We start from the raw sequence: 27,303 nt of genomic DNA on the forward strand, positions 1-27,303 counted from the left end.
ATGGCTTCTAGTAATACGTCTTGAGAGCTCTGTATAACAACTGACCACCTTTTATGGCACTTTGAATTTTGAATAGCATCAGAGATTAAGACCCTCTACCTTTCTCAGGCTATAAGTTAAGTGTATGCCTTAGGAATACAAGTTTCAGTTTGCTTTCTAGTTTCTCAGAAAATTTGTCAGCATGTTTGACTACTAATTTTTCATCCTTATTCAAAAATACTTTCTTAGGTCTAATACAAATTATTTTGGGGATGAAATGAATTGCCTAACTTTATACTGCCTTGCCAGAATTAAAAGTGGTAGCTAACTTGGAACTTCTGTTTAATGTATCTTTTAATGTTTTAGGTCGATGGTGTGAATATTCAGGGTTTTGCCAACCAGGATGTTGTTGAAGTGTTAAGAAATGCAGGGCAAGTGGTACACCTAACCCTAGTTCGAAGGAAAACATCCTCATCTGCTTCTCCACATGAAGGGCCCTCTGACAGAGGTAATTAATTCCTCTGTCCCTCCGCCTACCTTGTCTGGGTTTGGAAGATCAACTCATTTACGGAAGTTGTTCTATAAGTCTGGGAAGGAAAAACTGCCCACCTTGTGAAAAGTAGCAGTGGAGAAGTGAAATCAATTCATTTATGCCTTGAAGAGTTTCCTTTGCCTATTGTAACGTGCCAGTCCAAATGTTAGAATGTGAACACTGACATGCATTAAGCTCTGAGAGCTTCTCTAAATGGAGATGGAAATCATTTTCCCAAAAACCTTCCAAATTTCATTTATTTCTTATATTTGAGTAATAAAGCTTTGCCACATTTTGTTCCAGGGGCTCTCAGTTGTCTAATGCTTTGACGTTTTGCAAACTTCAGGTTTCATATTACCTCTAATGATGTATTTGATTCTAATATTTCTTGATTTACTTTGTGAACTATAGCAAGAGAAAATAAAATATGGATTTCTATTAAGGACACTTTTATTTATAAAATAATATTTGTTACTTTGATTATAAGAATAGTAAATTTTCATTATGGAACAAATGCAAAATTGTATGCATGACAATTTTTAATTCTCAACTTACAAATGTAGATAGATCAACAAAATTTGGCAATCATGGGAACACATTCAATTTAAAATGAATGACTGGGGCTTCCCTTGTGGCACAGTGGTTAAGAATCCGCCTGCCAATGCGGGAACATGGGTTTGAGCCCTGGTCCGGGAAGATCCCACATGCCACGGAGCGGCTGGGCCCGTGTGCCACAACTACTGAGCCTGCACTCTAGAGACCTTGAGCCGCAATTACTGATCCCATGTGCCACAACTACTGAGGCCCACGAACCTGGAGCCCGTGCTCCACAACAAGAGAAGCCACCTTAATGAGAGGCCGGCACACCATGGTGAAGAGTAGCTCCTGCTTGCCGCAACTAAAAAGAAAGCCTGTGCACAGCAACGAGGACCCAACACAGCCAAAAATAAATAAATAAATTTATTAAAAAAAAAAAAAGAATGACTGGCAGGTCTGGGGCCCCGCCCCTTACACTTCTCAGGACTGACCTTCTGGCAGCTGGGCTGCACGCTGAGCCAACATTGACAGGTCCTCGTGATGTGGCCGGACGTGCCCCCTCCCGTGAAATCATGGTGGCATACTGGCGACAAGCTGGACTCAGCTACATCCGATACTCCCAGATCTGTACAAAAGCAGTGAGGGATGCATTGAAGACAGGATTCAAAGCAAATGCCAAGAAGACTTCTGGCAGCAGCATAAAAATTGTGAAAGCGTAAAAGGAATAATTTACTCTGACTACAGCTTGAAATGTTGCATGTTCAAGGTGAAGATGTGTGGGCACGTGTTATGGCAGATTGGAAACGATCTCCCTTCATGGAAAGAAAAAAAACCTGTCTTGTTCATAGATTGACAATGCCAATAAATTAAAGTATGGTTCAAAAAAAATAAAATGAATGACTAATTTTATAACTAGTGGGTAAGAAATAATTCCATTAGAATTTGTCAAACGTTGAGTACCTAGTTTTCCCCCTCCTCTGAAGATATAATGAGCCTAGAAATGTTTGCTTTCAACTGATATTAAATTGTATTTACATTGGAACTTTTTAAATTTTATTTTTCATTTATTTATTTGGTTGCACAGGGTCTTAGTTGTGGCAGGTGGGCTCCTCAGTTGCAGCTTGTGGGCTCCTTAGTTACGGCTCATCAGTTCCTTAGTTGTGGTATGCGAACGCTTAGTCACGGCATTCATGTGGGATCTAGTTCCCCAACCAGGGATCAAACCTGGGCCCCCTGCATTGGGAGCACGGAGTCTTAACAACCTCGCCACCAGGGAAGTCCCTATGTTGGAACTTTTTAAGTTTTATGTGGTAGTGGAAATTCTGCTGCTGAAAGATAGATGCCCTGTCAACTGCATTGTGTGTATGAAATTTAAAATTGCCTAAATAGTACAGAATGTACAAATGCTGTATTGACCTTAAAGATTTACATAAATATTTATACCATTATAATGGTTTTTAGTAGCTGTGATAGAGCCTTTGGCTTTAGTCTGCTGTATCAGATGAACTATGTCATCTGCGAATTAGCAATTCTTTACTGAGCGTGCCTACATTTTAAATTTGTATTGGGATAGGTTCTGACTCTAGATCTGCACTTCTTCCATGGTTTGGGTGTCCCTCCTGTGTGTTTCACTAGCACCCTTTGAAGAGCACTCTACTGTAGCATTTTTCACACCGTGTTGTAATCACCTGTTTTGTGTGTGGCCACTATAATGTAGGGGAGTGGTTATGCCTGTGTCCCCTGCCCCATTGAACACATCTCTGTGTGCCTTCCTCCTAGTCAGCATTTAAGTTTGTTTTACTGAAACAAACTGCTTGGCTTCTAGCTCTTGTGCAGTACCTTCCTCTGCCATTCAAAATCTTACTGTCTTTTTCTCCTCTAAACTCTTATTTGCATACCTTGTATATACTTATTTGTGTACCAATTTGTATACTACTTGTAGCGTACAACCAATCATGTATTGCTTTGTACTCTGCACACTGTTTAGTGTGTAACTCTTCTCCCCAAGCTACATTAGCAGCTTCTGGCTGGCATTTGTCTTGCTGGCACTGGGCTGTGCATTTAGTTTGTATCAAGAGATTAATCTTCTAAAAAATCCTGTGTGGTTTAAAATGTGATGTGAAGATCATAGGAACTTTTAACTGGTTATATTTTTAAACTTTTTATTATAAAATTTTTTGAACATACAGAAAAATTGAAAACTAATGTAACAGATACCCAAAAACCCACCATTTAGATTCAGCAGTTAACATTTTGCCATGTTTGCATCATCTGTTTAACTTTCTCTGAACCATTTAAGAGTGAGTAGTAGATATCATGACAATTTAGCCCTACATCAGTTGTAGCTTCTAAAAATAGTCATGATATCATTATCACACCAAAGAAAATTAATAGTAAGTCCCTAATATCAAATACCCAACACATACTTAAATTTTCCCAATTGCTCCCAAATGTCTTTTGTAGCTCCTTTTTCCACTTCCCTTTCTTCCCCTCGAAAGCCTCATAAAATCAAGATCATTGATTTTTATGCATTGAGCCTATTGCATTGTATTATGCTTCTTTGGTTTCTTAATCTAGAAGAATCCCTTGCCCCTGCCTCCATAGCATAGACTTTTTGAAGGGATTTGGCCATTTGTCACTAGAATGGTACATTCAGAATTTGATTGTTTCCTGTGGTGTCATTTGACTTGTTCCTCTATCCCCTATGTTTCTTGTGAGCTAGGAGCTAGAGCCTTAAATTCAGGTTCAGTATTTTTTTTTTTTTTTGCGGTACGCGGGCCTCTCACTGCTGTGGCCTCTCCTGTTGCGGACCACAGGCTCCGGACGCGCAGGCCCAGCGGCCACGGCTCACGGGCCCAGCCACTCCGCTGCATGTGGGATCTTCCCAGACCGGGGCACGAACCCGTGTCCCCTGCATCGGCAGGCGGACTCTCAACCGCTGCGCCACCAGGGAAGCCCAGGTTCAATATTTTTGATAAGAATACTTTATAAGTTACATGTGGTTATTTAAAAATAACGTAAAATGATTCTTGTTCAACCTTTCTTGTGTTTAAGAGATACATAATGACTGGCATGCTTGAGATTGAACGCTTACTTAACTCAATTTAGCTAAGGAAGGAAACTCTGCAACCAGGAGAATACTCTTCCCTTTCCTTCCCATTCACAAGGTTACTTATGTAGAGTTGTTTGTGAAACTCATGATGATGTCATGCCAGAACCTAGGACTGCCCAGAGCAACGGAACCGGCTTCTTCTGCATATCTTGCTCCCTGCCCACCACAGCAGCAGGAACATATGGCCCCCAGTGTTCTCCTCCTTCCCCCCACCCCCCAAGGCTATATTGAAAAGCATCTCCTCCTGCTTTGTCATTGACTTTACCTTGCTTTTCTCTTCCCATTGCCTAGTTCCTTATTCTTTTCAATAATACTACAAGTGTATTTTTTAATGAATTGAGTGGTTATCACAAGTGGCATTTTAACTAAAGGAATCATATGTGTAAGTTACCTGAAAAGTTTATAAGGAGGTTGTGAAATGGGACAGTAGAGTGGCATAAGCTTACTTAAATATGGCCTTCATCTGATAGTGATTCAAATTAACAATTCTTATTTTAGGAACTGTGGTAGAACCACCAAAAACACCAGCCCTCTTTCTAACTGGAGCAGTGGAAAAGGAAACTAATTTCAGTGAAGATGAGGAAACTGAAGGAAGAATGGATAATCTAAAAAATGGCAATATACAAACCTCAGAAAAATTGGGTAGGCACGAAGCATTCAATTCAAAGCTTTCTCTCTTTATAGTTAATATAATATGAGGAATTTTAGAGGCATTTTTAGAGATATAAAATAAGATATTCTTAATATCAACATCTTAACACTTGTGGCAGTTGAGAATCGAGCATACTGTGGTTTAATCATTGTTTAATTATGTTGATTTTTTTTTTTTTTTTTGCGGTACACGGGCCTCTCACTGTTGTGGCCTCTCCCATTGCGGAGCACAGGCTCCGGACGCACAGGCTTAGTGGCCATGGCTCACGGGCCCAGCCGCTCCGCGGCATGTGGGATCCTCCCGGACTGGGGCACGAACCCATGTCCCCTGCATTGGCAGGTGGACTCTCAACCACTGCACCACCAGGGAAGCCCAATTATGTTGATTTTGAATACATTTTATTAGTGTGATAACTTTTAATCTTGTCGGCATTTTTAATTACTGCATACTTTAGCTTGTATTATTATCATCGATATAGCTATAGATATACAGCTGTCTGTAAACATATAGCAGTATTTCCTTTTCACCATTACAATAATGTATACATTTTTATATATTTTATCAAATTTCCAGGTTGCTATATATTTATTGTTTAATTTTCTTTTTAATTGATGTGCAGCTTTGTCCTTGTGCTTTGTTCTTTGATACCTTGTCTACTCTAGTTGACTGTATTCTGTAAGCATGTTGAGTAACAGTCTCACACAGTTTCCTATACAGAGGCACTCAGGGAAGCCTTGCCAGTTGGATGAAATGGACTAAAACTTCATCCATGTCCACGTTGGCTTTTGGCTTTGATTGCCTTCTCTTGGGAAAGAATGGCCTGAAGGAAGGAGTAAACCCCTCATTCAAGTTTTAAAATTTCCTATAGTTTGGAAATTTAACTTGTTCTTTTTGACCCAAGTAGATTGCAGTTAATTTTTGCTCTTTAAATTCATGTGAACCCAGAGAGATGTACAATGAACTATCAGGTGAAAATCAAATACATTCTAAAGTTAGAAATATTTTTAGAAATATCTGCTCTTTTTGGATCAACCTCACTACCTTTTTTTTTTTTTTTTCCCATGAGTTTATATAATTTCAGCTAGAGAGTTAGACCAAATTCTTCCAACTGTTACGAAGTTAACTCTCTTTTTGCTGTAGGGGCAGAACTGTTTTCCCTTCTTCTCGTCTAGTTCTTTTGGCTGGTCTAATGATTAAATCGACATAAGACAGATTAACACAGGAGAAAAACTAATTTCCTATGTGTAAGAGTCCCATAAAAATATGAGCCCCAAGGGCAAGTTGGGCAATTGAAGCTTCTGTGCTATCCTGAGTTAAGGAATGGGATAGGGGCCTGGGCCTTCCAAGGGGAGGAGAGTAATTTACAGGATGATAAGAAGAGCAGATGTTTGGTAATTAGAAATTTGCCCAGCCATGCAGATAGGCCTTTCAAATAAAAAAGTTATCTCTGGTAATAACTGTCTTTCTGGTACAGGTTCCCTATCTAAATTCTTTTAGGTAGTTAAGGGAGAGGTGAAAGTTTTTCCTGAGTCTGCTCCGTCTTGATTGCCTTCAGCTGAAAATAATCCACATGCCAAAGTGGCAATATTTGGGGGTGGCATATTCTGCTCCCCTTCATTGCCGTTGGAATAGTCGTTTCAGAGCATCATAATATTCATTTTTGTGTGTGATCATTTTGTGTAGCCAAGGATTTATTGAGCTGCTTAAAATAAATCTCTTTCCTCTGGTACTTAGGCCTTTGTGCTGTGCTTTAAAACTCATGACTGTGATTTCATTGTATGACTGAAAGGTAAAAATATAGTCAAAAGAATTGTAGGTGAAATATCGACATTATTTTATACGTGTATAAAATATCTTTAAATGTCATGTTTTTAAGCTTACAGTTCAACCAATACATTGCAAATTTTATTCAAATTAGCCTACCACATAGGAAACTGCTGCCTGTAAGAAATTTAATAGAACTCTTAATGTGATTTCTTACGGAAATGTTAACAGAGTAGGAACAAAGGTGCAGAGCCTACCTGAATGATATTTTGTTTTTAATAGGATCTTCAGTTAGTTATCCTCGAAATGTAATCTAGCATATCAGTTAACATAGTTACTTTATGGATATGCTTTTGTAAATCTAGTAATTTTAAGTCCTTTAGTGTTCATTAGTCTTAGTCTCTGATTTTTGAGGTTAGCCTGTTTTACTTAATGATTTGTATTCTGTAATTAAGCATGATATGCATCCGAGATTAGATGTCTGCTGAAGGCTTGAAAAAACTGATATTGCAAGTTATGTTTGATTTTAGGCAGATGGTTATATCAGTTGTGGTGTTTTGTGACTTGTCCAATCTTGTGACAAAACTGAGTTTTTCTTAAAAAAGGTGGAGGTTTGTTTATTTTCTGCTGCTACTGTGGATCTAAATTGAAATTACAGTTTTAGTACTTTGATTTTTGTCTATTAGGCATCATTCAGACTACAGACTTCTGGCTAAGATCATACGGAGGACAGGCAGGATACTTAAAATCTGTCTGCGCTCTTTAAAATCATCTGACCCATGCAAAAAAGGCAATATTACCCTTAAGTAAGAAAGTTATAAAGATATGACAGGGCTTCCCTGGTGGCGCAGTGGTTGAGGGTCCGCCTGCCGATGCAGGGGACGCGAGTTTGTGACCTGGTCGGGGAAGATCCCACGTGCCGTGGAGCGGCTGGGCCCGTGAGCCATGGCCGCTGAGCCTGTGCGTCCGGAGCCTGTGCTCTGCAACGGGAAAGGCCACAGCAGTGAGAGGCCCTCGTACCGCAAAAAGTAAAAAAAAAAAAAAAAAAAAAAAGATAACCACGTAGCCACAAAAGACCCAAGTAAAACAAAATTTCTATTGTATTAAAGCTCATGCAACTCACTGGTTGAATTAAACCAGAAAAGCTTTTATATCTGCCCAAGTGAAAATTTGATTGGGTCATGTTGATATGCCTTGTTTATAGTAAAGATATTTTGATAAGTTTTTACTTTTCCTGTGGGTGAGTGGAAGGTACTACTCTGAAGTGATTAACATTCACCTTAAATCCTTGTTTGTCCTAACATAGCATAAACCAAAGCCAGATGCATTTTACTTGTAAGCCACAGGATGTTTGTATACAAACTATATAATTCAAATTTCATTTATAACTCATCATTTCCTCTTCCCTTTAAAATATTCCTTAACAGCAAAAGCCCCATCATAATTTGGTCACAGACCAAATTTACATTCTACATTAGTCTTACGAGTCACCTCTGATTTACTTTACCTAATAGACCTAAGTTAATGCACTTTCCTTTTTATTTATTTCCCTTTTACTTACTGAAGCTGTGCTGTTATGGAAGAATTTAGTAGTTTAGTGTGTTTAGCTCACAGTAGTTTCAATGTTTTGTTTATTGATTTTTTTAATCCAGAAGGAGTCCCAGCCTCTTTAGAAAATGAGCTGAAATCCAGATGGGAAAACCTACTGGGCCCTGATTATGAAGTAATGGTATGTTAAAATCTTTTACTAAAAAACACTCATGTCTCATCTCATGTCAATGAAATGTAGCTCTGAATGCTACAATTGAAAGAAATGGGAGAGTCGAAGAATAGCCGGTCCGGCCTTTATTTTTTCCTCCTGTGTTTCTTCCGTACTGGATCAATTAATTGATTTTTTTTTTTTTTCATTTTAAGCTGCAAGGACAGTTAAGGACTGCAGATAAGTTTCAGTTACAATTAGCAGACACTCAGTTCATGTGGAAACAATTTAAGTCAACAATAGGCAGAAAAATGTTAGGAGAGAAAGGACTTGCCTTTAAATTTATAACCTGTATCAGCTGCTTAAAATTGCTGGCATTTTTATGATTGCTTTTATGATCTGTTTGTTTTATTATACACTGAAAGGGCTGTGGATATTAGTCCTGTGTTTCACGAAGAATCTTACAGTTTTATGAGAAAAATGAAAGAATGCTTATCAAATGTATTTGGGAGGACAGGAAGTAATTTAGGTTAGGTATAAGTTTATATGCCAGTGGTCCCTTAGGCTTCCTTTCACCTGTTATTAGATTCACTGAGTAAGGGATTGATTACATTTCCCCATATGAATCCACATGAAAACAGAAAGCTGCACTTAGAAAAGCCTCTACAGTGTTCACTAAATGTGTTAGTAATAAAGTATTCTATTAAATTTCTTTTGTCTTTCACGTTTTCTTACATATGTTTGTCATTAGTACTTGTTGGCTGGTTGGAGATTTTTTTTTTTCTCTTCTAGCCACTATCTATTGTTAGACATTTTCCAGTGTCATTAAGATGAGTCAAAACAGTGCATACTTCCTCTTCTTACTTGTTTTGTACTTGCATGTCGGTCCTCATGAACTGCTGCTTCTTTACTTCATAGATTTCAAAGCTGTTTTTTCATCAGGTTATCACCTAGCAAGTGACCTTTTCTGCTATCCTGAGTGGTTGATATTTAAAGTAGCTTGGTGTACCAGTATTTTTAAATGGTCAGTTTTGCGATGATCTCTTTTCGGTTAAAAATTTATCCTCTTTATAACCACCTTTCCAAATTTTATTTATCATGTGGTGAGGTCATAACAGAGGGGCTAGAAAGAGGAGACAGAATTTGAAGTTGGAAATTTAAAGTGACAGTTTATTCATTAAGAGTTGTAACATGTTCTGAGGGACGAGGCGACAAAAGGAGAAGCCAGGCAAGACGGATGAATGAATGCATACATGCAAATATGCGTATATACATTCATGCATGTGCTCCAGTGTTTCTTACTTTATTTTCTTCCAGAATCTACTTATCTGAAGTGCAGTACTTTTAGAAGCCTTAGTTGGACCACGGTTTAACTTATCCCCTCCCTCCAGATGCACCATATTCTATTAACAACTTACAGATGCAAATCATCAGTGCAGTATTTTGCTTGCACGGAATTCACTTCTGTGGGTGTCCACCATTGAAGCTCAGAACAATAGTTTTAGGCCAGGATTAAAAGCTTTCAGTATTCCACGATCTTTCCACCAGTCCAGGTCTTTTGTTTGTGTCCTTGCCAGCTCTTTCTCCTAGGGAAATGGTTTGAGCTTGCTGTAGAAAGTCAGATGCTTCAGTTTTTCCAAACTTCTCTGATTTTTCTGACCTTGAAAAGTTTGTTTCAAGGCCTGGGTTTAGAAGTAAAAATGACCATACTCTTGGTTTTGTCAAAAGAATAAAATTTTTATGGCTTTAATACAATGGAGGATTATATTAAAATTTTAGGGGCTATGGATTTTTAAAAATAGTACATGTATTTGTCCATCACCTTCTAGTTCAACTTTTGCATAATTTATGAAAAAAGATTGCTGTGGAGAACAATAACAACACAAAAGCGAATATACTCTGAAATTTTACATTATGTGTTATGGATTTCAGAAACGTGGAAAAGACTTTAGATGGAGTTATCAACGTATAGGTTTTATACAGATTTTTTTCAGAAAGCCTAGGAAGAAATAAAGTTATGCTTTTACAAATATTGGAAATATTCTTTCTTGTGAATTTAGATTGCTACTTTGGACACACAGATTGCAGACGATGCTGAGTTACAGAAATATTCAAAGGTAAGCATTATTTTTTATTTTTTATAAATTTATTTATTTATTTTTGGCTGCGTTGGGTCTTTGTTGCTGCGCGCGGGCTTCTCTAGTTGCAGCGAGCGGGGGCTAGTCTTCCTTGTGCTGCGCATGCTTCTGATTGCGGTGGCTTTTCTTGCTGTGGAGCACGGGCTCTAGGCGCACGGGCTTCAGTCGTTGTGGCACCTGAGCTCAGTAGTTGTAGCTCATGGGCTCTAGAGAACAGGCTCAGTAGTTGTGGCACATGGGCTTAGTTGCTCTGAAGCACGTGGTATCTTCCCGGACCAGGGCCCCAAGCCGTGTCCCCTGCATTGGCAGGCGGATCCTTAACCACTGCGCCACCAGGGAAGTCCCTGTTTTTTAAACTGTTGCCAGTTTTTTGTTGTTTGAAGAACTTTCTCTAAGTTCTTGTCAAAGAAGCTAGATTAGTGCTATGATCTAAAGTTTTCAGAATTTAGTTTTAGAGGTTTTCTGGAAATGTAGTAGTTTCTGACTGTTATGAAACGTGATGGTTAGATATGCCTGGGAAGAACGTGGGCCACTTCCAGAAGCCAAAATCCCTGGTGTGACTGCTTTGCCAACCTTAAAGGTAGTATGCAGAGCGGCCTTGTGCAGAGCATGTTAACTTTTCAGATATTGTAAGTCCTTTTAAAATGTTTCCTAAAATTCAAGACCATGATATAGACTTAAAAAAAAAAATCTTCCCAGTCCAGATGTTTAAGAACAAAAAAGTGGCTTATCTTTTGAGATAGGCAATGCTTTTTCTTGGACTTAAAAAATTTTGTATTGAGACCTTTATTTCTAATGAAAAAATGCCAGAAGGTAACTTTTACAGTTTTTCCTAACATTTTTAGTGACCTCTCACTGCAAATTAATTTCATAGTCCCCACTCTGGATAATCAAAGGCCAGGGTAATTGAAACTTAGAGAAGCCTTCCAGGTGGCTTTCTCAATAAATAATGAGAAAGGAAAGGTTTTCGTGTCCGAATAGTTTCAGAAATTATACCGTAATCCCACCTGAGGTATATGAGCTAAGCCCAGCTTAAACTGTCATATGCAGTATTCAGAATGAGTTTTCTGTGTCCCATGTGGGTTTGGTAAGAAGTCCTCTCTTTAGATAGTTCTACCATTTCCTTCTTTGGGTATTTGTGATGAATATTTTCCTTCTAAAATTTTATGTTACATGTGCTGTTATTTTTAGGTTGGAATTTTCACAGCCGATGCTGTGGGGAGTATTTCTTTCCTTGTAAGCTAGCCTGCATTTGGAGTCACTTCCTTGCTGGGCTGTGTGGGCCAACTGACCAGGCTTTCCTCAGATGTGCAATATGAAGGAACACGCACAGCTTGTACTTAAAACTATTTACAATACCATATTTAGGTTAGATTAGTCACTGATTACTAATTCCATCTAAATTTGTTGAGAGGAGTTTAATTCAAAATAAGAGTAAGAAATATAAATCCCTCATCAAACTTCACATGTTATTAATTACCGCAGTATAGTTTACTGGTGACATGGACTCTGGCGTCAAACTGCCTGGGTTCAGATTCTGGCTTATCCATTTACTAGCTTGTAAAATTATCTAGACTCTATGTTTCAGTTTTGTTGTCTGTAAAAGGAAGATATTAATAGATTAGTACCTATCTCATGGGTTGTATAGGAATTAAATTTAATGTGCCTAGAGTAGTTGCAAGCACATAGGATATTGTTAATATTTTTACTGTCATTCATAAAAATCAATGATGCTTTTCCTGAAAATTGTTCTTTAATTTACGCTAAACTCTTAGATAGTAGATATTTTCTATTTACCAGTCTTCCACTTAACTGAATTTCCTGTGCCTAATCTGCCCGTCTATTGAGTCCTTAATTTTAGTTGTTATATTTTTCTATTCTAGAATTTATTTTATCCCTTTTTAGATCGTAATTCTTTTGGAGGAGTTCTCAATTTTAAAAAATCTGTAGTTGCCATCTTTTTCTGTATTTCTTGAACATATTAATCATAGCTTATAAGGACTTAAAATAATTAATTCCAATATGTGGATCAACTTTAGATGTGTTTCTGTGATTTGATGTTTTTCTCTCGTTATAGTTATTTGGTTGTATATCTCGTCATGCCATAATTTGACTGAATGTTCGATATTATGTACGCCAGCTACGAAAGGCGTCAGGTGATGTCATCTCCATCCAGAAGAGTCACTGTTTCTTCTAATAAGGAGATACTCTGTGTGTGTGTGGGGGGGGTACAGGTGGGCGATCATCTCTGAGGCGAGGCAGAGGTACCTTTCGGGTAAGGTTCAGACTCTCTTGTTGCCTTTGCTCCTAACACATGGCCTTCCAGGTATTCCAGTGAGTCTGCGGTGTTTACCAATCCCTTCTCCCTGGTGGGACCTGAACTCCAATTCTCCCTTAGTACTTTGGGACTGTAGAAATCTTTGCTTAGCTCTTCAGAGGTTTCCTGAGGAACTTTTAGCCTCCTTGCCCGTTAGAACTCCAGAGACGTCCTTGGAGGAAAACATGCCCTTGCTCAGGCTCAGTTCATCGTGCAGTTCAGCTTTAGTTGTCCTTACATGTTCAAAGCCGTAAGACCCTGTATCATCGATTCTATAATGAGAAAAAAGGATCATAACCCCACACGGTACATCTTAAAGAATGTCATTGTTTTTCTCCAGGCAGAACATGTTCTCTTTCACCTTCATCCCTAGTTCCTTGCCACCAGTCTAACTTTATCTTCTTCCTGATCAGCTTCTATGAATTATGTCTACTTGTACTCAGTTACACTGGTGTAATGATGTGGAAAGTCTTCGAGTCAAACAGACTTTCAGAACCACCTCACCAGTACATTCAACTGTTCATCCATTCATCAATTATTTATTGATATCTACTCAGTGCCAAGTCCTCTACTGGGTGCTGGGGTTTCAGAAGAGAACAGGAAAAAAAAAATCGCTGTCCTGTAGAACTGACATTTTAGTAGGGGGAGATACAAAATAAGTCATAATTTCTGTAGTACAGATGATGTGTGCCATGCAGGGAAAATGGATAAGGAATTCAGGAGAGAGTGTGGGTTTGCAATTTTAGATAGGTTGACCAGGAAAAGCCTCCTTAAGAAGGTAACATTTGAGGAAATACTTTAGGAGGTGAAATAAGCAGCCTAATTTTTCTTCTACATAATAGGAACAATAATACCTATGTTGTAGAAGGTTAAATATAAATATATTTAATACATGCCCTAATTAATATAGCACAATGCCAACATGTAAGAACCGTTTGATAAATGGTGGTTTTGTTTCCCAGTTGTATACTTCTAGTACTTTTAGTCTCTGACCTTCTAAAGGCTCCTTTAAAAAAAGAAAAGCTATTTTAAAACATTTAATTGAAATTTTGTTGTAGCAAAAGTTTTTTTTTTAAATTTTTTGCACTAGAAGAGTCAGCCATAATTGCAGTATTCTCTTTTCATATTTAGTTGTTGCCTGTATATGTTTACATATCTGTAGTTGGTATACCCATTCTTTTGTGTAACATACATGTCAGAGGAGGGATGTATGCTTTTTCTATGTAAAATTATCACACTTATTTACTCTTTTTTTTTTTTTTGGCGGTACACAGGCCTCTACTGTTGTGGCCTCTCCTGTTGCGGAGCACAGGCTCCGGACACGCAGGCTCAGCGGCCATGGCTCATGGGCCCAGCTGCTCTGTGGCCTGTGGGATCTTCCCGGACCGGGGCACGAACCCGTGTCCCCTGCATCAGCAGGCGGACTCTCAACCACTGCGCCACCAGGGAAGCCCCATATTTACTCTTTTGTACATTGATTTCTTAATTACAAATGTCCACAGATTGATTTGTTGTTGTGTTTTTTTGAGCCATGCTGTGCAGCTTGTGGGATCTTCGTTCCCCAACCAGGGATTGAACCCGGGTCATGGCAGTGAAAGTGCCGAGTCCTAACCACTGGACTGCACAGATTGATTATTTTGATGAACTATAATTTTTAAAAATCCTCTTAAAATTGGAAGTTTAGTTCTTAATTCAGTAGCTTCTAATTTCTCCCTACAATATGTAAAGAAGACTGGCCTGTCCAAACCCATTTCACACGTGAGGATGCTGAAGTTTGCATAGGTCGAATGAATCACCTTAAATTACACAACTGGATAGTAGCAGAGGCAGCTTGCAGATTAGAGAGCTTTCTTTCCTTCCTGAAATATTTACAGAGCTCCTACTCTACGCCAGACACTGCACTACCAACTGTGGGAAGCAAAATAGAAAAGGTCCTTGCTCTCCTAGAGTCTGGGTTCTGGGCTTTGGTCAGGGCATGATAATAAACAAGTAAAAAATAACCTGAGAAGATAGTTATAAACTGTAAAAAGTGATGCAAAGAAGTGCTTGTAAGAAGTGATGATGATTCAAGAAGCATAAACAGGGTGATGAGAATATAACTGGGGGGCACCTTAGAGAGAGAGCTGGGGAAAGCCTTTCCGAGTTTAGGCTTGAAGGATAAGAATGTGGTGAACGGCAGGTACAGGTGGAAAAGAGCTGTCCTGTGGGAGGAATGGAAGTTGTTTGTTCAGAGTGTCTCAGTCAAACTAAATGAAGAGTAGGATGTTGTTAGGTGAGGAAGACCAGGTGCTTACAGGGCCTCGAGATCCATGCTGGTAAGCCTGGGTTTTATTCTCAGTGCCACGTAATACTGGTGGAAGGTTCTAAGCAGGATAGTGTCATGCTCTGAGGTCAAGGATGTAGGGTTTTTGTTTGTTTGTTTGCCTTAAAATATTTATCTATTTGGTTGTGCCAGGTCTTAGCTGTGGCTTCTGGGCTCCTTGGTTGCGGCATGCATGTGGGATCTAGTTCCCTGACCAGGGATCAAACCCGGGCCCCCAGCATTGGGAGCGTGGAGTCTTAACCACTGCACCACCAGGGAAGTCCCAAGACTGTAGGTTTTTCCTCTGTCCCGACAGATTTCTGATTAGGAAAATCATGTTTCACAGCTATAGCTGGTGTTTCTAAGGGTTTAACTGTCTCTAGTTGGTCACTCCAGTTCCCACCTCATAGCTGCTTCTCTTGAAGAGATGCTGATTCAAGAAGCATCTTCCTATATGACAAGCCAGTGTTAATAGACAAGATTTCCTTTTGAGGTGGATGCAGTTGTACAGAAAGAGAGAGGTGAAAACAATTTACAGTGGTTTGAACATTAGCTGCACTGCTTCTAGGAAGCTGTTAATCATGACACAAGAAGTTTCCCCGCATCTGGGGAGACTTGCACTTTGAGGGGTGGCTTTCTTGGCAAGTGTTTACTATTAAGATAATCAAGACACTATGAGGGAGAAGCATTATGCTCATGCCAGTGACCTTTCTGCTGGCCGTCAACTGTAATATGAAGTGAGCATTAGTAAGATCTGTGGTGTGGGAAACAAAAGACCAGGCCCTGTTCTCTGGTTTTGACAAGACAGACTGACAAATTTCACTTTATTTCCTTCCTGAATTACATTCTCTGAGCCAAAGGGCATTAAGATGTGAGTTCGCCTCTCACTCTGTTTCAGCAAGTAGAATTGTGAAGGCAGTGGGATGTACTGGGCCCCCACTCAGCGACCAGGGTCAGTGCTTTGCGTTAAAGACATTTTCTCCTTTATTTCCCACAATAACCCTATTTGTCAGCAGCTACTTCCAACTCTCCATTTTTAATACGTGAAAACTGAGTGTCAGGTAGCTAAAGTGACTTGCCCAAGATCATACACAGCTAGTAAGTGACAAAATTTAGGAAGCAAATCAGTGTTATCTGACTCTTAAGTCTGTGCCATTCTTTATGTTTTTCCTTTTGAATAGATAATACATGGACAAGACACAAAATTTAAAAGTTACAAAAAGAAGTACTGCAAAAAATAAGTTTCCCTCCCACCCCAGTCCCTTTGTTCTCCTCCCCAGTGGCAACCAACCACAGTCACCAATTCTTCAGTGTATAATTTTATACTTTTCTGGTCTCTCTTTTGAGTGGAGAACATAAGATACAGAATCAAATAACTGTAGTGACAGTGGTTATCCACTAGGGCAGATGGCTTTTCAGAAATATCAGAGGAGCCTTTTCAAAATACACATGCCCTATTTTGTTCCTCCTGACTAATATTCTGATTCTGTAGGTTTGGGGTGAGGTTTCTAAAGGAAACTGTGATTGCTTCCTTGCCTCGCTTCATTGAGAATTACTGTTCTGGTATTGCTAACATGCCTTATATGTACAGTTGACCCTTGAACAACATGGGTTTGGACTGCATGGGTGCACTTATACACAGATTTTTTTCAGTAGTAGATACTACAGTACTACACCATCCTCAGATACGGAGGAACCTCAGATATGGAGGGCTGACTATAAGTTATACCCAGATTTTTGACTGTGGAGGGTCAGTGCCTCTAACCCTGAATTATAAATGGTCAACTGTATTCAAGGAGGGAGGGGTTCCTTCCTCAAGACAGATGAAGGAGGCTTATTGGGAGGATGAACTATATACTCTTATTGGAGAAATAAGAACAGTGGATATTCCAGGTGGAGGAAATACAATGAGGAAAGGTAGAGAAAGAGTCATAAGTGCAAAGTGTTAGGTTAGGTGTCAGAAGCTCAAGTAGGGATCTAAGGAGCTCTCAGGGAGCCGGCAGGGGAATCCTGGAAAGAGAAAGTCAGGGCTGCTGTCGCTGCCCACATCCTGGGGTCTCAGAGTTCTCTGTGACGAGTGTGGCTCACGTCACCTATCAAGCAAATCCCAAACCTCCTCAGTGTGACACCAGTCCCCCTACCTTCCCTGCTCAGAGTCACAGTGAAGCGGTGCCTAGCTCCAGAGGCCTGGCCAGGTTGGGGAATGGAGCTCTGGTCCAAAGGCTGTGCAGGGGTGTGATGGCTTGAACCTTAAGGTAGTTTATTCTGATTTCTGCCTGAAGGCTCTTTCATCAGCCACCTGCCAAAGATTGAGAATCGCACAAAGAAGACTGTCTCAGAGCCCCACGGAAAAGGACTGTACCAGGATGTTTCCTTAGCAATACCTGAAGATGCTTCTGTGTAGAAACAAGAGACCTGAAGTGATCTCAAAAGTTGTTATTATTTTTCATTTGTTGGAGATAATGCCCACCTTTGTGAATGAAGAGGATAGAATTTTAATGGGAAGAATGAGAAAATGAAAATGCTGTACTCAGAGAAACCTGAGGATTATGCAACAGGTTTGTAAAGTGCCTCTGCTTCAGTAATCCTTGCAGTGCTATACTTCTGTGATGATGCTAGAGGCTTCCGTCAGCTTCTCTTAAAGGACTGTTGTTACCATACCCAGCTCTCTCCATTCTTTTTCTCCTCATTCTCAGGTTGACTCCTAAAATTTGGGAACATCTCCCATGCCGTGTGGCTGACAGGATCTTGGTGCTCCAGCCAGGTGTCAGGCCTGACCCTCTGAGGTGGGAGAGCTGAGTTCAGGACATTGCTCCACCAGAGACTTCCCAGCCTCACATAATACCAAATGGTGAAAGCTCACCCAGAGATCTCCATCTCAGTGCTAAGACCCAGCTCCTCTCAATGACCAGCAAGCCACAGTGCTGGACATGCTATGCCAAACAACTAGCAAGACAGGAACACAACCCCACCCATTAGCAGAGAGGCTGCCTAAAATCATAGTAAGTTCACAGACACTCCAAAACGCACCACTGGCTGCGGTCCTGCCCACCAGAAAGACAAGATCCAGCCTCATCCAGAACACAGGCACCAGTCCCCTCCACCAGGAAGCCTACACACCCAGTGAACCAACCTTACCACTGGGGGCAGACACCAAAAATAATAGGAACTATGAACCTGCAGCCTGTGAAAAGGAGACCCCAGATACAGTAACTCAAGCAAAATGAGAAGACAGAGAAACAAACAGCAGGTGAAGGAGCAAGGTAAAAACCCACCAGACCAAACAAATGAAGAGGAAATAGGCAGTCTACCTGAAAAAGAATTCAGAGTAATCATAGTAAAGATGATCCAAAATCTTGGAAATAGAATGGAGAAAATACAAGAAATGTTTAACGAGGACCTAGAAGAACTAAAGAGCAAACAAACAATGATGAACAACACAATAATGAAATTAAAAATTCTCTAGAAGGAATCAATAGCAGAATACCTGAGGCGGAAGAACAGATAAGTGACCTGGAAGATAAAATAGTGGAAATAACAACCGCAGAGCAGAATAAAGAAAAAATAATGAAAAGAATTGAGAACCGTCTTAGAGAACTCAGGGACAACATTAAAAGCACCCATATTCGAACTATAGGAGTCCCAGAAGAAGAAGAGAAATCAAAAGGACTGAGAAAATATTTGAAGAGATTATAATTGAAAACTTCCCTAATATGGGAGAGGAAATAGTCAATCAAGTCCAGGAAGCTCAGAGAGTCCCATACAGGATAAATCCAAGGGGAAACACGCCAAGACACATATTAATCAAACTATCAAAAATTAAATACAAAGAAAACATATTAAAAGCAGCAAGGGAAAAGCAAAAAAATAACATACAAGGGAATCCCCATAAGGTTAACAGCTGATCTTTCAGCAGAAACTCTGCAAGCCAGAAGGGAGTGGCAGGACATATTTAAAGTGATGAAAGGGAAAAACCTACAACCAAGATTACTCTACCCGGCAAGGATCTCATTCAGATTCGACAGAGAAATTAAAACCTTTACAGACAAGCAAAAGCTAAGAGAATTCAGCACCACCAAACCAGCTTTACAACAAATGCTAAAGGAACTTCTCTAGGCAGGAAACACAAAAGAAGGAAAAACACACCCAAAACAACTAAGCAAATGGTAATATGAACATACATATTGATAACTACCTTAAGTGTAAATGCATTAAATGCTCCAACCAAAAGACATAGACTGACTGAATGGATACAAAAATAAGACCCGTATATATGCTGTCTACAGGAGACCCACTTCAGACCTAGGGACACATACAGACTGAAAGTGAGGGGATGGAAAAAGATATTCCATACAAATGGAAATCAAAAGACAGCTGGAGTAGCAAGTCTCATATCAGACAAAATAGACTTTAAAATAAAGACTATTACAAGAGACAAAGAAGGACACTACATAATGATCAAGGGATTAATCCAAGAGGAAGATATAACAATTGTAAATATTTATGCACCCAACATAGGGGCACCTCAATGCATAAGGTAAATGCTAAAAGCCATAAAAGGGGAAATTGACAGTAACAATCATAGTAGGGGACTTTAACACCCCACTTTCACCAATGGACAGATCATCCAAAATGAAAATAAATAAGGAAACACAAGCTTTAAATGACACATTAAACAGACGGACTTAATTGATATTTAAATGACATTCCGTCCAAAACCAACAGAATACACTTTCTTCTCAAGTGCTCATGGAACATTCTCCAGGATAGACCATATCTTGGGTCACAAATCAAGCTTTGGTAAATTTAAGATAATTGAAATTGTATCAAGTATCTTTTCCGACCACAATGCTATGAGACTAGATATCAATTACAGGAAAAACACCGTAAAAAAATACAAACACATGGAGGTTAAATAATGCACTAATAACCAAGAGATCACTGAAGGGATCAAAGAGGAAATAAAAAAATACCTAGAAACAAATGACAATGAAAACACGACGACCCAAAACCTATGGGATGGAACAAAAGCAGTTCTAAGAGGGAAGTTTATAGCAATACAATCCTACCTCAAGAAACAAGAAACATCTCAAATAAACAACCTAACCTTACACCTAAATCAAGTTGAGAAAGAAGAACAAAAAATCCCAAAGTTAACAGAAGAAATCATAAAGATCAGATCAGAAATAAATGAAAAAGAAATGAAGGAAATGATAGCAAATATCAATAAAACTAAAAGCTGGTTCTTTGAGAAGATAAACAAAATTGATAAACCATTAGCCAGACTCATCAAGAAAAAAAGGGAGAAGACTCAACTCAATAGAATTAGAAATGAAAAAGGAGAAGTAACAAGTGACACTGCAGAAATACAAAAGATCATGAGTCATTACTACAAGCAACTATATGCTTATTGGACAACCAGGAAGAAATGGACAAATTCTTAGGAAAGCACAACCTTCTGAGGCTGAACCAGGAAGACATAGAAAATATAAACAGACCAATCACAAGCACTGAAATTGAAACTGGGATTAAAAATCTTCCAACAAACAAAATCCCAGGACCAGATGGCTTCACAGGCAAATTCTATCAAATATTTACAGAAGAGCTGATACCTATCCTTCTCAAACTCTTCCAAAATATAGCAGAGGGGGGAACACTCCCAAACTCAACCTACGAGGCCATCATCACCCTGATACCAAAACCAGACAAAGATATCACAAAACAAGAAACTGACAAGCCAGTATCACTGATGAACATAGATGCAAAAATCCTCAACAAAATACCAGCAAACAGAATCCAACAGCACATTAAAAGGATCATACACCATGATCAAATGGGGTTTATCCCAGGAATGCAAGGATTCTTCAATATATGCAAATCAATCAATGTGATACACCATATTAACAAATTGAAGGAGAAAAAGCATATGATCATCTCAATAGATGCAGAAAAAGCTTTTGACAAAATTCAACACCATGTATGATAAAAACCCTCCAGAAAGTAGACATAGAGGGAACTTACCTCAACATAATAAAGGCCATAAGTGAGAAACCCACAGCCAACATCATTCTCAATGGTGAAAAACTGAAATCATTTCCAGTAAGATCAGGAACAAGACAAGGTTGCCCACTCTCACCACTGTTATGCAAGATAGATTTGGAAGTTTTATCCACAGCAATCAGAGAAGAAAAGAAATAAAAGGAATGCAAACAGGGAAAGAAGAAGTAAACCTGTCACTGTTTGCAGATGACATGATACTATACATAGAGAATCCTAAAGATGCTACCAGAAAACTACTAGAGCTAAACAATGAATTTGGTAAAGTAGCAGGATACAAAAGTAATGCACAGAAATCTCTTGCATTCCTATACACTAATGTTGAAAAAGAAATTAAGGAAACACTCGCATTTACCATTGCAACAAAAGGAATAAAATACCTAGGAATAAACCTATCTAAGGAGACAAAAGACCTGTATGCCGAAAACTATAAGACAGTGATGAAAGAATTAAAGATGATACAAACAGGTGGAGCGATATACCATGTTCTTGGATTGGAAGAATGAACATTGTAAAAATGACTATACTACCCAAAGCAATCTACAGATTCAGTGCAATCCCTATGAAACTACCAATGGCATTTTTTGCAGAACTAGAACAAAAAAATTGCCCAGTTTGTATGGAGACAGACCCAAAAGACCCCGAATAGCCAAAGCAATCTTGAGAAAGGAAATTGGAGCTGGAGGAATCAGGCTCCGTGACTTCAGACTGTACTACAAAGCTACAGTAATCAAGACAGTATGGTATTGGCACAAAAACAGAACTATAGATCAGTGGAACAGGATAGAAAGCCCATAGATAAATCCACGCACCAATGGTTACCTAATCTTTGAGAAAGGAGGCAAGAATATACAATGGAGAAAAGACAGCCTCTTCAATAAGTGATGCTGAGAAAACTGGACAGCTACATGTAGAAGAATGAAATTAGAACACTCCCTAACACCATACACAAAAGTAAACTCAAAATGGATTAAAGACCTAAATGTAAGGCCAGAGACTATAAAACTCTTAGAGGAAAACATAGGCAGAACACTCTGACATAAATCACAGCAAGATCCTTTTTGACCCACCTCCTAGAGAAGTGGAAGTAAAAACAAAAATAAACAAATGGGACCTAATGAAACTTAAAAGCTTTTGCATAGCAAAGTAAACCATAAACAAGATGAAAAGACAGCCCTCAGAATGAGAGAAAATACTTGCAAACATAGCCACTGACAAAGGATTAGTCTCTAAAATATACAAGCAGCTCATGCAGCTCAATATCAAAGAAACAAACAACCCAATCCAAAAATGGGCAGAAGACCTAAATAGACATTTCTCCAAAGAAGATATACAGATTGTCAACAAACACATGAAAAGATGCTCAACATCACTAATCACTAGAGCAATGCAAATCAAAACTACAATGAGGTATCACCTCGAGCTTCCCTGGTGGAGCAGTGGTTAAGAATCTGCCTGCCAATCCAGGGGAAACAGGTTCGAGCCCTGGTCTGGGAAGATCCCACATGCCTCGGATCAACTAAGCCCGTTCACCACAACTACTGAGCCTGTGCTCTAGAGCCTGCGAGCCACAACTACTGAGCCGGCATGCCACAACTACTGAAGCCCGTGCACCTAGAACCCGTGATCTGCAACAAGAGAAGCCACAGCAGTGAGAAGCCCATGCACTGCAACGAAGAGTAGACCCCTCTCGCTGCAACTAGAGAAAGCCTGCGTGAAGCAGTGAAGACCCGATGCAGCAAAAAATGAATAAATTAAATAAATTCAAAAAAAGAATGAGGTATCACCTCACACCAGTCAGAATGGGTATCATCAAGAAATATACAAACAGTAAATGCTGGAGAGGGTGTGGGGGAATCCTCTTGCACTGTTGGTGGGAATGTAAATTGCTACAATCACTGTGGAGAACAGTATGGAGGTTCCTTAAGAAGCTAAAAATAGAGCTACCATATGACTCAGCATTCCCACTACTGGGCATATACCCTGAGAAAACCATAATTCAAAAAGAGTTATGTAACACAGTGTTCATTGCAGCACTATTTACATTATCCAGGACATGGAAGCAACCTAGGTGTCCATCGACAGATGAATGGATAAAAGGATGTGGCACATATATACAATGAAATATTACTCAGCCATAAAAAGAAACTAAATTGAATCATTTGTAGTGAGGTGGATGGACCTAGAGACTGTTATACAGAGTGAAGTAGGTCAGAAAAAGAACAAATACCGTATGCTAACACATATGTATGGAATCTAAAAGAAAAAAAAAAAGGTTCTGAGGAACCTAGGGGTAGGACAGGAATAAAGATGCAGACATAGAGAATGGACTTGAAGACACAGGAAGGGGGAAGGGTAAGCTGGGACGAAGTGAGAGAGTGGCATGGACATAATATACACTCTCAAATGTAAAATAGATAGCTAGTGGGAAGCAGCCGCATGGCACAGGGAGATCAGCTCGGTGCTTTGTGACCACCTAGAGGGGTGGGATAGGGAGGATGGGAGGGAGACGCAAGAGGGAGGAGACATGGGGATATATATATACGTATAGCTGATGCACTTTGTTATACAGTAGCAACTAACACACCATTGTAAAGCAATTATACTCCATTAAAGATGTTAAAAAAAAAAAGCTCAAGTATCACATGGGCCAGACAGGTAACATCAATGATATCCGAAATGAAAAAATGACAACTGATGCTTGACCTTGGTGTTAGGTAGCTGAAGCGATCCTTCAAGATATTTCTGTACAACAGAGTGTGTAATGTGTGTTTTATTTTTTTTTTAGTTTTTTGCGGTACGCAGGCCTCTCACTGTTGTGGCCTCTCCCGTTGCGGAGCACAGGCTCCGGACGCACAGGCTAAGTGGCCATAGCTCACGGGCCCAGCCGCTCCGCGGCATGTGGGATCTTCCCGGACCGGGGCACAAACCCGTGTCCCAAACCCGTGTCCCCTGCATCGGCAGGCAGACTCTCAACCACTGTGCCACCAGGGAAGCCCGTAATGTGTGTTTTTTAAACATTCAGAATTAAAATTTTATTTTTATTTTTTTTTGGATGTGCCTTGAGGCTTGTGGGATCTAGTTCCCCCACCAGGAACTGGACCTGGGCCCTCAGCAGTGAAAGCGTGGAGTCCTAACCACTGGACCACCAGGGAATTTCCCAGAAATAAAATTTTAGTTGGGTGAGAAAAACTAATATAAATCAAGCTTTACTAGATTGTTTGATTGTCTTGCATAACCTCTGCGTGAACATACCTAACTTTTGAGGGTACTATCCTGTGTTTTACCATTAGTTTAAAAGTTGTAGCCTCATTCTTGAAAAGTTTGTTTTTTATTTGTGGTAAATGTAGTAACTCTTTGTACCTAATCTTTAAACTTAAATGATTATTTAATATCTCCATTGACAGAGAGAGAGACAGAGAGGATGTGTGTGTGTGTGTGTGTGTGTGTGTGTGTGTGTGTTTTAAGAACCAGTTATAGGGTTCTTTCTGTTGTGTTTTATTTTTTGTTCAGATTTTTTGGAAGCATCCTCCCCCATCCCACTGACATAGCTATTCCTCTCCGGAAGTTTTTTTCCCCCTGAAGCAACATCATTTATATTCCTACTTGAGCATTTTGATATCTTGTTAGAGGGACCTAAAAGTAGAGCTTCTAGTGAAATGAATGAGCTGCAGCTTGTTTCCTGACAGGTCTCTCCACTCATAGGTTCAAGGCCTCTAGCGTTCTTTGTTTTTTAAAAAAATAAATGAATAAATTTATTTATTTTGGCTGCGTTGAGTCTTTGTTGCTGCACGTGGGCCCTCTCTAGTTGTGGCGAACGAGGGCTACTCTTCCTTGCACTGTGCGTGCTTCTCATTGCAGTGGCCTCTCGTTGCAGAGCACAGGCTCTAGGTGCATGGGCTTCAGTAGTTGTGGCGCTCGGGCTTAGTTGCTCCATGGCATGTGGGATCTTCCCAAACCAGGGCTCGAACCTGTGTTGCCTGCATTGGCAGGCAGATTTTTAACCACTGTGCTGTCAGGGATGTCCTCCTGTAGCTTTCTTGATCTCATTTGATCTTCATCATTTTAGTGCTGATAGTAAATCACACAGTGGTCACACTTTCCTTGGATATATTTCCTTGTATCCTTTACTTGTCACATCAGGATCATGAAAATCCCGCTTCTCATTAACTTTGTAGATTTAAATAGGACCCCTTGCAAAGCATATTGAATAAGCATCAAAAAGCATAACGTGCTCTGTGTGTGAAGGCATCAGTCATCTGTCTGTTGCACCCACTCCTGTCATTTTAGCCCTTTCTGCTCTCAGAATTCCGAAAGAGTGGAAAACCGAAAGAGACAGATGAAACGGTTGATTTGTTTAGTTGCAAAATGCAGCTGGGACAGGTAATTAAACAGTCCTGCTCCCACAGAGAAACCTGCAGTCATGTAACATGAAGTCTCAGAAACCCAGCTGTATTCAGATTTAGATGCAGAATGAATATTAGGTAGGCGTCTTTTAGATTGACAGATTTTGTAAACATCATTTCTGGTTTATTTGTTCAGTGTGATTGAAGATGGGGCACGTGTGTTCCATTCATGGCGCACATTTCTAGGGAGCATGTGGTGTTTTAGATATCGGGGGGAATAGCCTAGAAGGGCATCCTGTATCTGGTGCGCAAGGGATTCCATGGGTGAGCCTCTGCTGCTCTTCAGTGCTCCAACCTGTTCCTGACATCAGCTGTTCCATAGATGTGGGGAATAGAGCAGGATTGATTAGTAAGGGGCTGGCAGGGGAGACTGGGATCAGTTCCCTCCTTAATCCTTTTATTTTTTTATGAGGACGTGCTATTATATAAGTAGAAAATTGTGTGTACAGCAATGTCTTTTAATTTGGGCACTTATTTCGATGCAGAAATTGCTACCATCTACTCAGTTGCTCAAACCAAAAATTTTGCAATTACCTTTTTCACTAACCTCCCACAAGCAGTCCCCAAGCAGGCTCTTTGTAGGGCTGACTCACTCTTTTTTTTTTTTAATCTTTGTTCACTTTATATCAGTAGAGATGAACTTTTTCCCCTTAATTAAAAAAAAATTTTTAATTATTACTTTTCATATGCTTATTTTCCATCTGCATCTTTTTTTAACATCTTTATTGGAGTATAATTTTTTTTTAAAGGGCTTCAAATACTTGGCTTTTTATTTATTTACTTATTTATTTTTGGCTGTGTTGGGTCTTCATTTCTGTGCGAGGGCTTTCTCTAGTTGTGGCAAGCGGGAGCCACTCTTCATCGCGGTGCGCGGGCCTCTCACTATCACGGCCTCTCTTGTTGCGGGGCACAGGCTCCAGACGCGCAGGCTCAGTAGTTGTGGCTCACGGGCCTAGTTGCTCCATGGTATGTGGGATCTTCCCAGACCAGGGCTCGAACCCGTGTCCCCTGCATTAGCAGACGGATTCTCAACCACTGCGCCACCAGGGGAGCCCTATTGGAGTATAATTGCTTTATAATGGTGTGTTAGTTTCTGCTTTATAACAAAGTGAATCAGTTATACATATGTTTCCATATCTCTTCCCTCTTGCGTCTCCCTCCCTCCCACCCTCCCTATCCCACCCCTCTAGGTGGTCACAAAGCACCGAGCTGATCTCCCTGTGCTATGCGGCTGCTTCCCGCTAGCTATCTATTTTACATTTGGTAGTGTATATATGTCCATGCCACTCTGTCACTTCGTCCCGGCTTACCCTTCCCCCTCCCCGTATCCTCAAGTCCATTCTCTAGTAGGTCTGCATCTTTATTCCCGTCTTGCCCCTAGGTTCTTCATGACCATGTTTTTTTCTTTTATATTCCATATATATATGTTCTCACCTTAAATGTCCCCATCTCTGTGAAACCTACTCTGACCAACTTTTCAAACAGCCTCCACAGTTGTGTCTGATGTCCTGACCCTGATTAGCTCCTTCATAGCACTTATCACAGTTGGTAACTTGGGGTTTATCTTTCACTTGTTTGTTGGTGCATTGTTTATTGGCTTATTTGTTTTGCTTGTCTCTTCTCGCTCTCTTGCTTGTTTATATTGTCTGTCTTCCATCCTAGATGTTACTTCCAGAGGGTAGAAACTGTTTCTTTTTTTCATCCTGTAATTCCAGCCCAAAGCTCAAATCCGTGCACATAGTTTTACACTCTATAAATATATGCTGGGTATCATGTCCAAACTAGATTGTAGATCAGTGATATGCTGG

At 39.8% G+C, this 27,303-nt stretch overlaps 1 protein-coding gene across 12 annotated transcripts in view; it reads left to right on the top strand.

The window, feature by feature from the left end:
* The window catches only part of PATJ (PATJ crumbs cell polarity complex component), a 356,331-nt gene that overhangs the window by 48,430 nt on the left and 280,598 nt on the right, over window positions 1-27,303 (top strand). For 11 of the 12 annotated variants that reach the window (XM_067726362.1, XM_067726358.1, XM_067726363.1 and 8 more), the window contains exons 11-14: window positions 346-487; window positions 4,659-4,802; window positions 8,229-8,305; window positions 10,336-10,392. In XM_067726362.1, coding sequence (XP_067582463.1) covers window positions 346-487; window positions 4,659-4,802; window positions 8,229-8,305; window positions 10,336-10,392 — 420 coding nt within the window. The remainder of the gene's footprint in view (window positions 1-345; window positions 488-4,658; window positions 4,803-8,228; window positions 8,306-10,335; window positions 10,393-27,303) is intronic. The other variant, XM_067726365.1, reaches the window with a different exon arrangement.

The sequence above is a fragment of the Pseudorca crassidens genome, chromosome 2 (genome assembly GCF_039906515.1).
Source record: "Pseudorca crassidens isolate mPseCra1 chromosome 2, mPseCra1.hap1, whole genome shotgun sequence".
NCBI lineage: Eukaryota > Metazoa > Chordata > Mammalia > Artiodactyla > Delphinidae > Pseudorca > Pseudorca crassidens.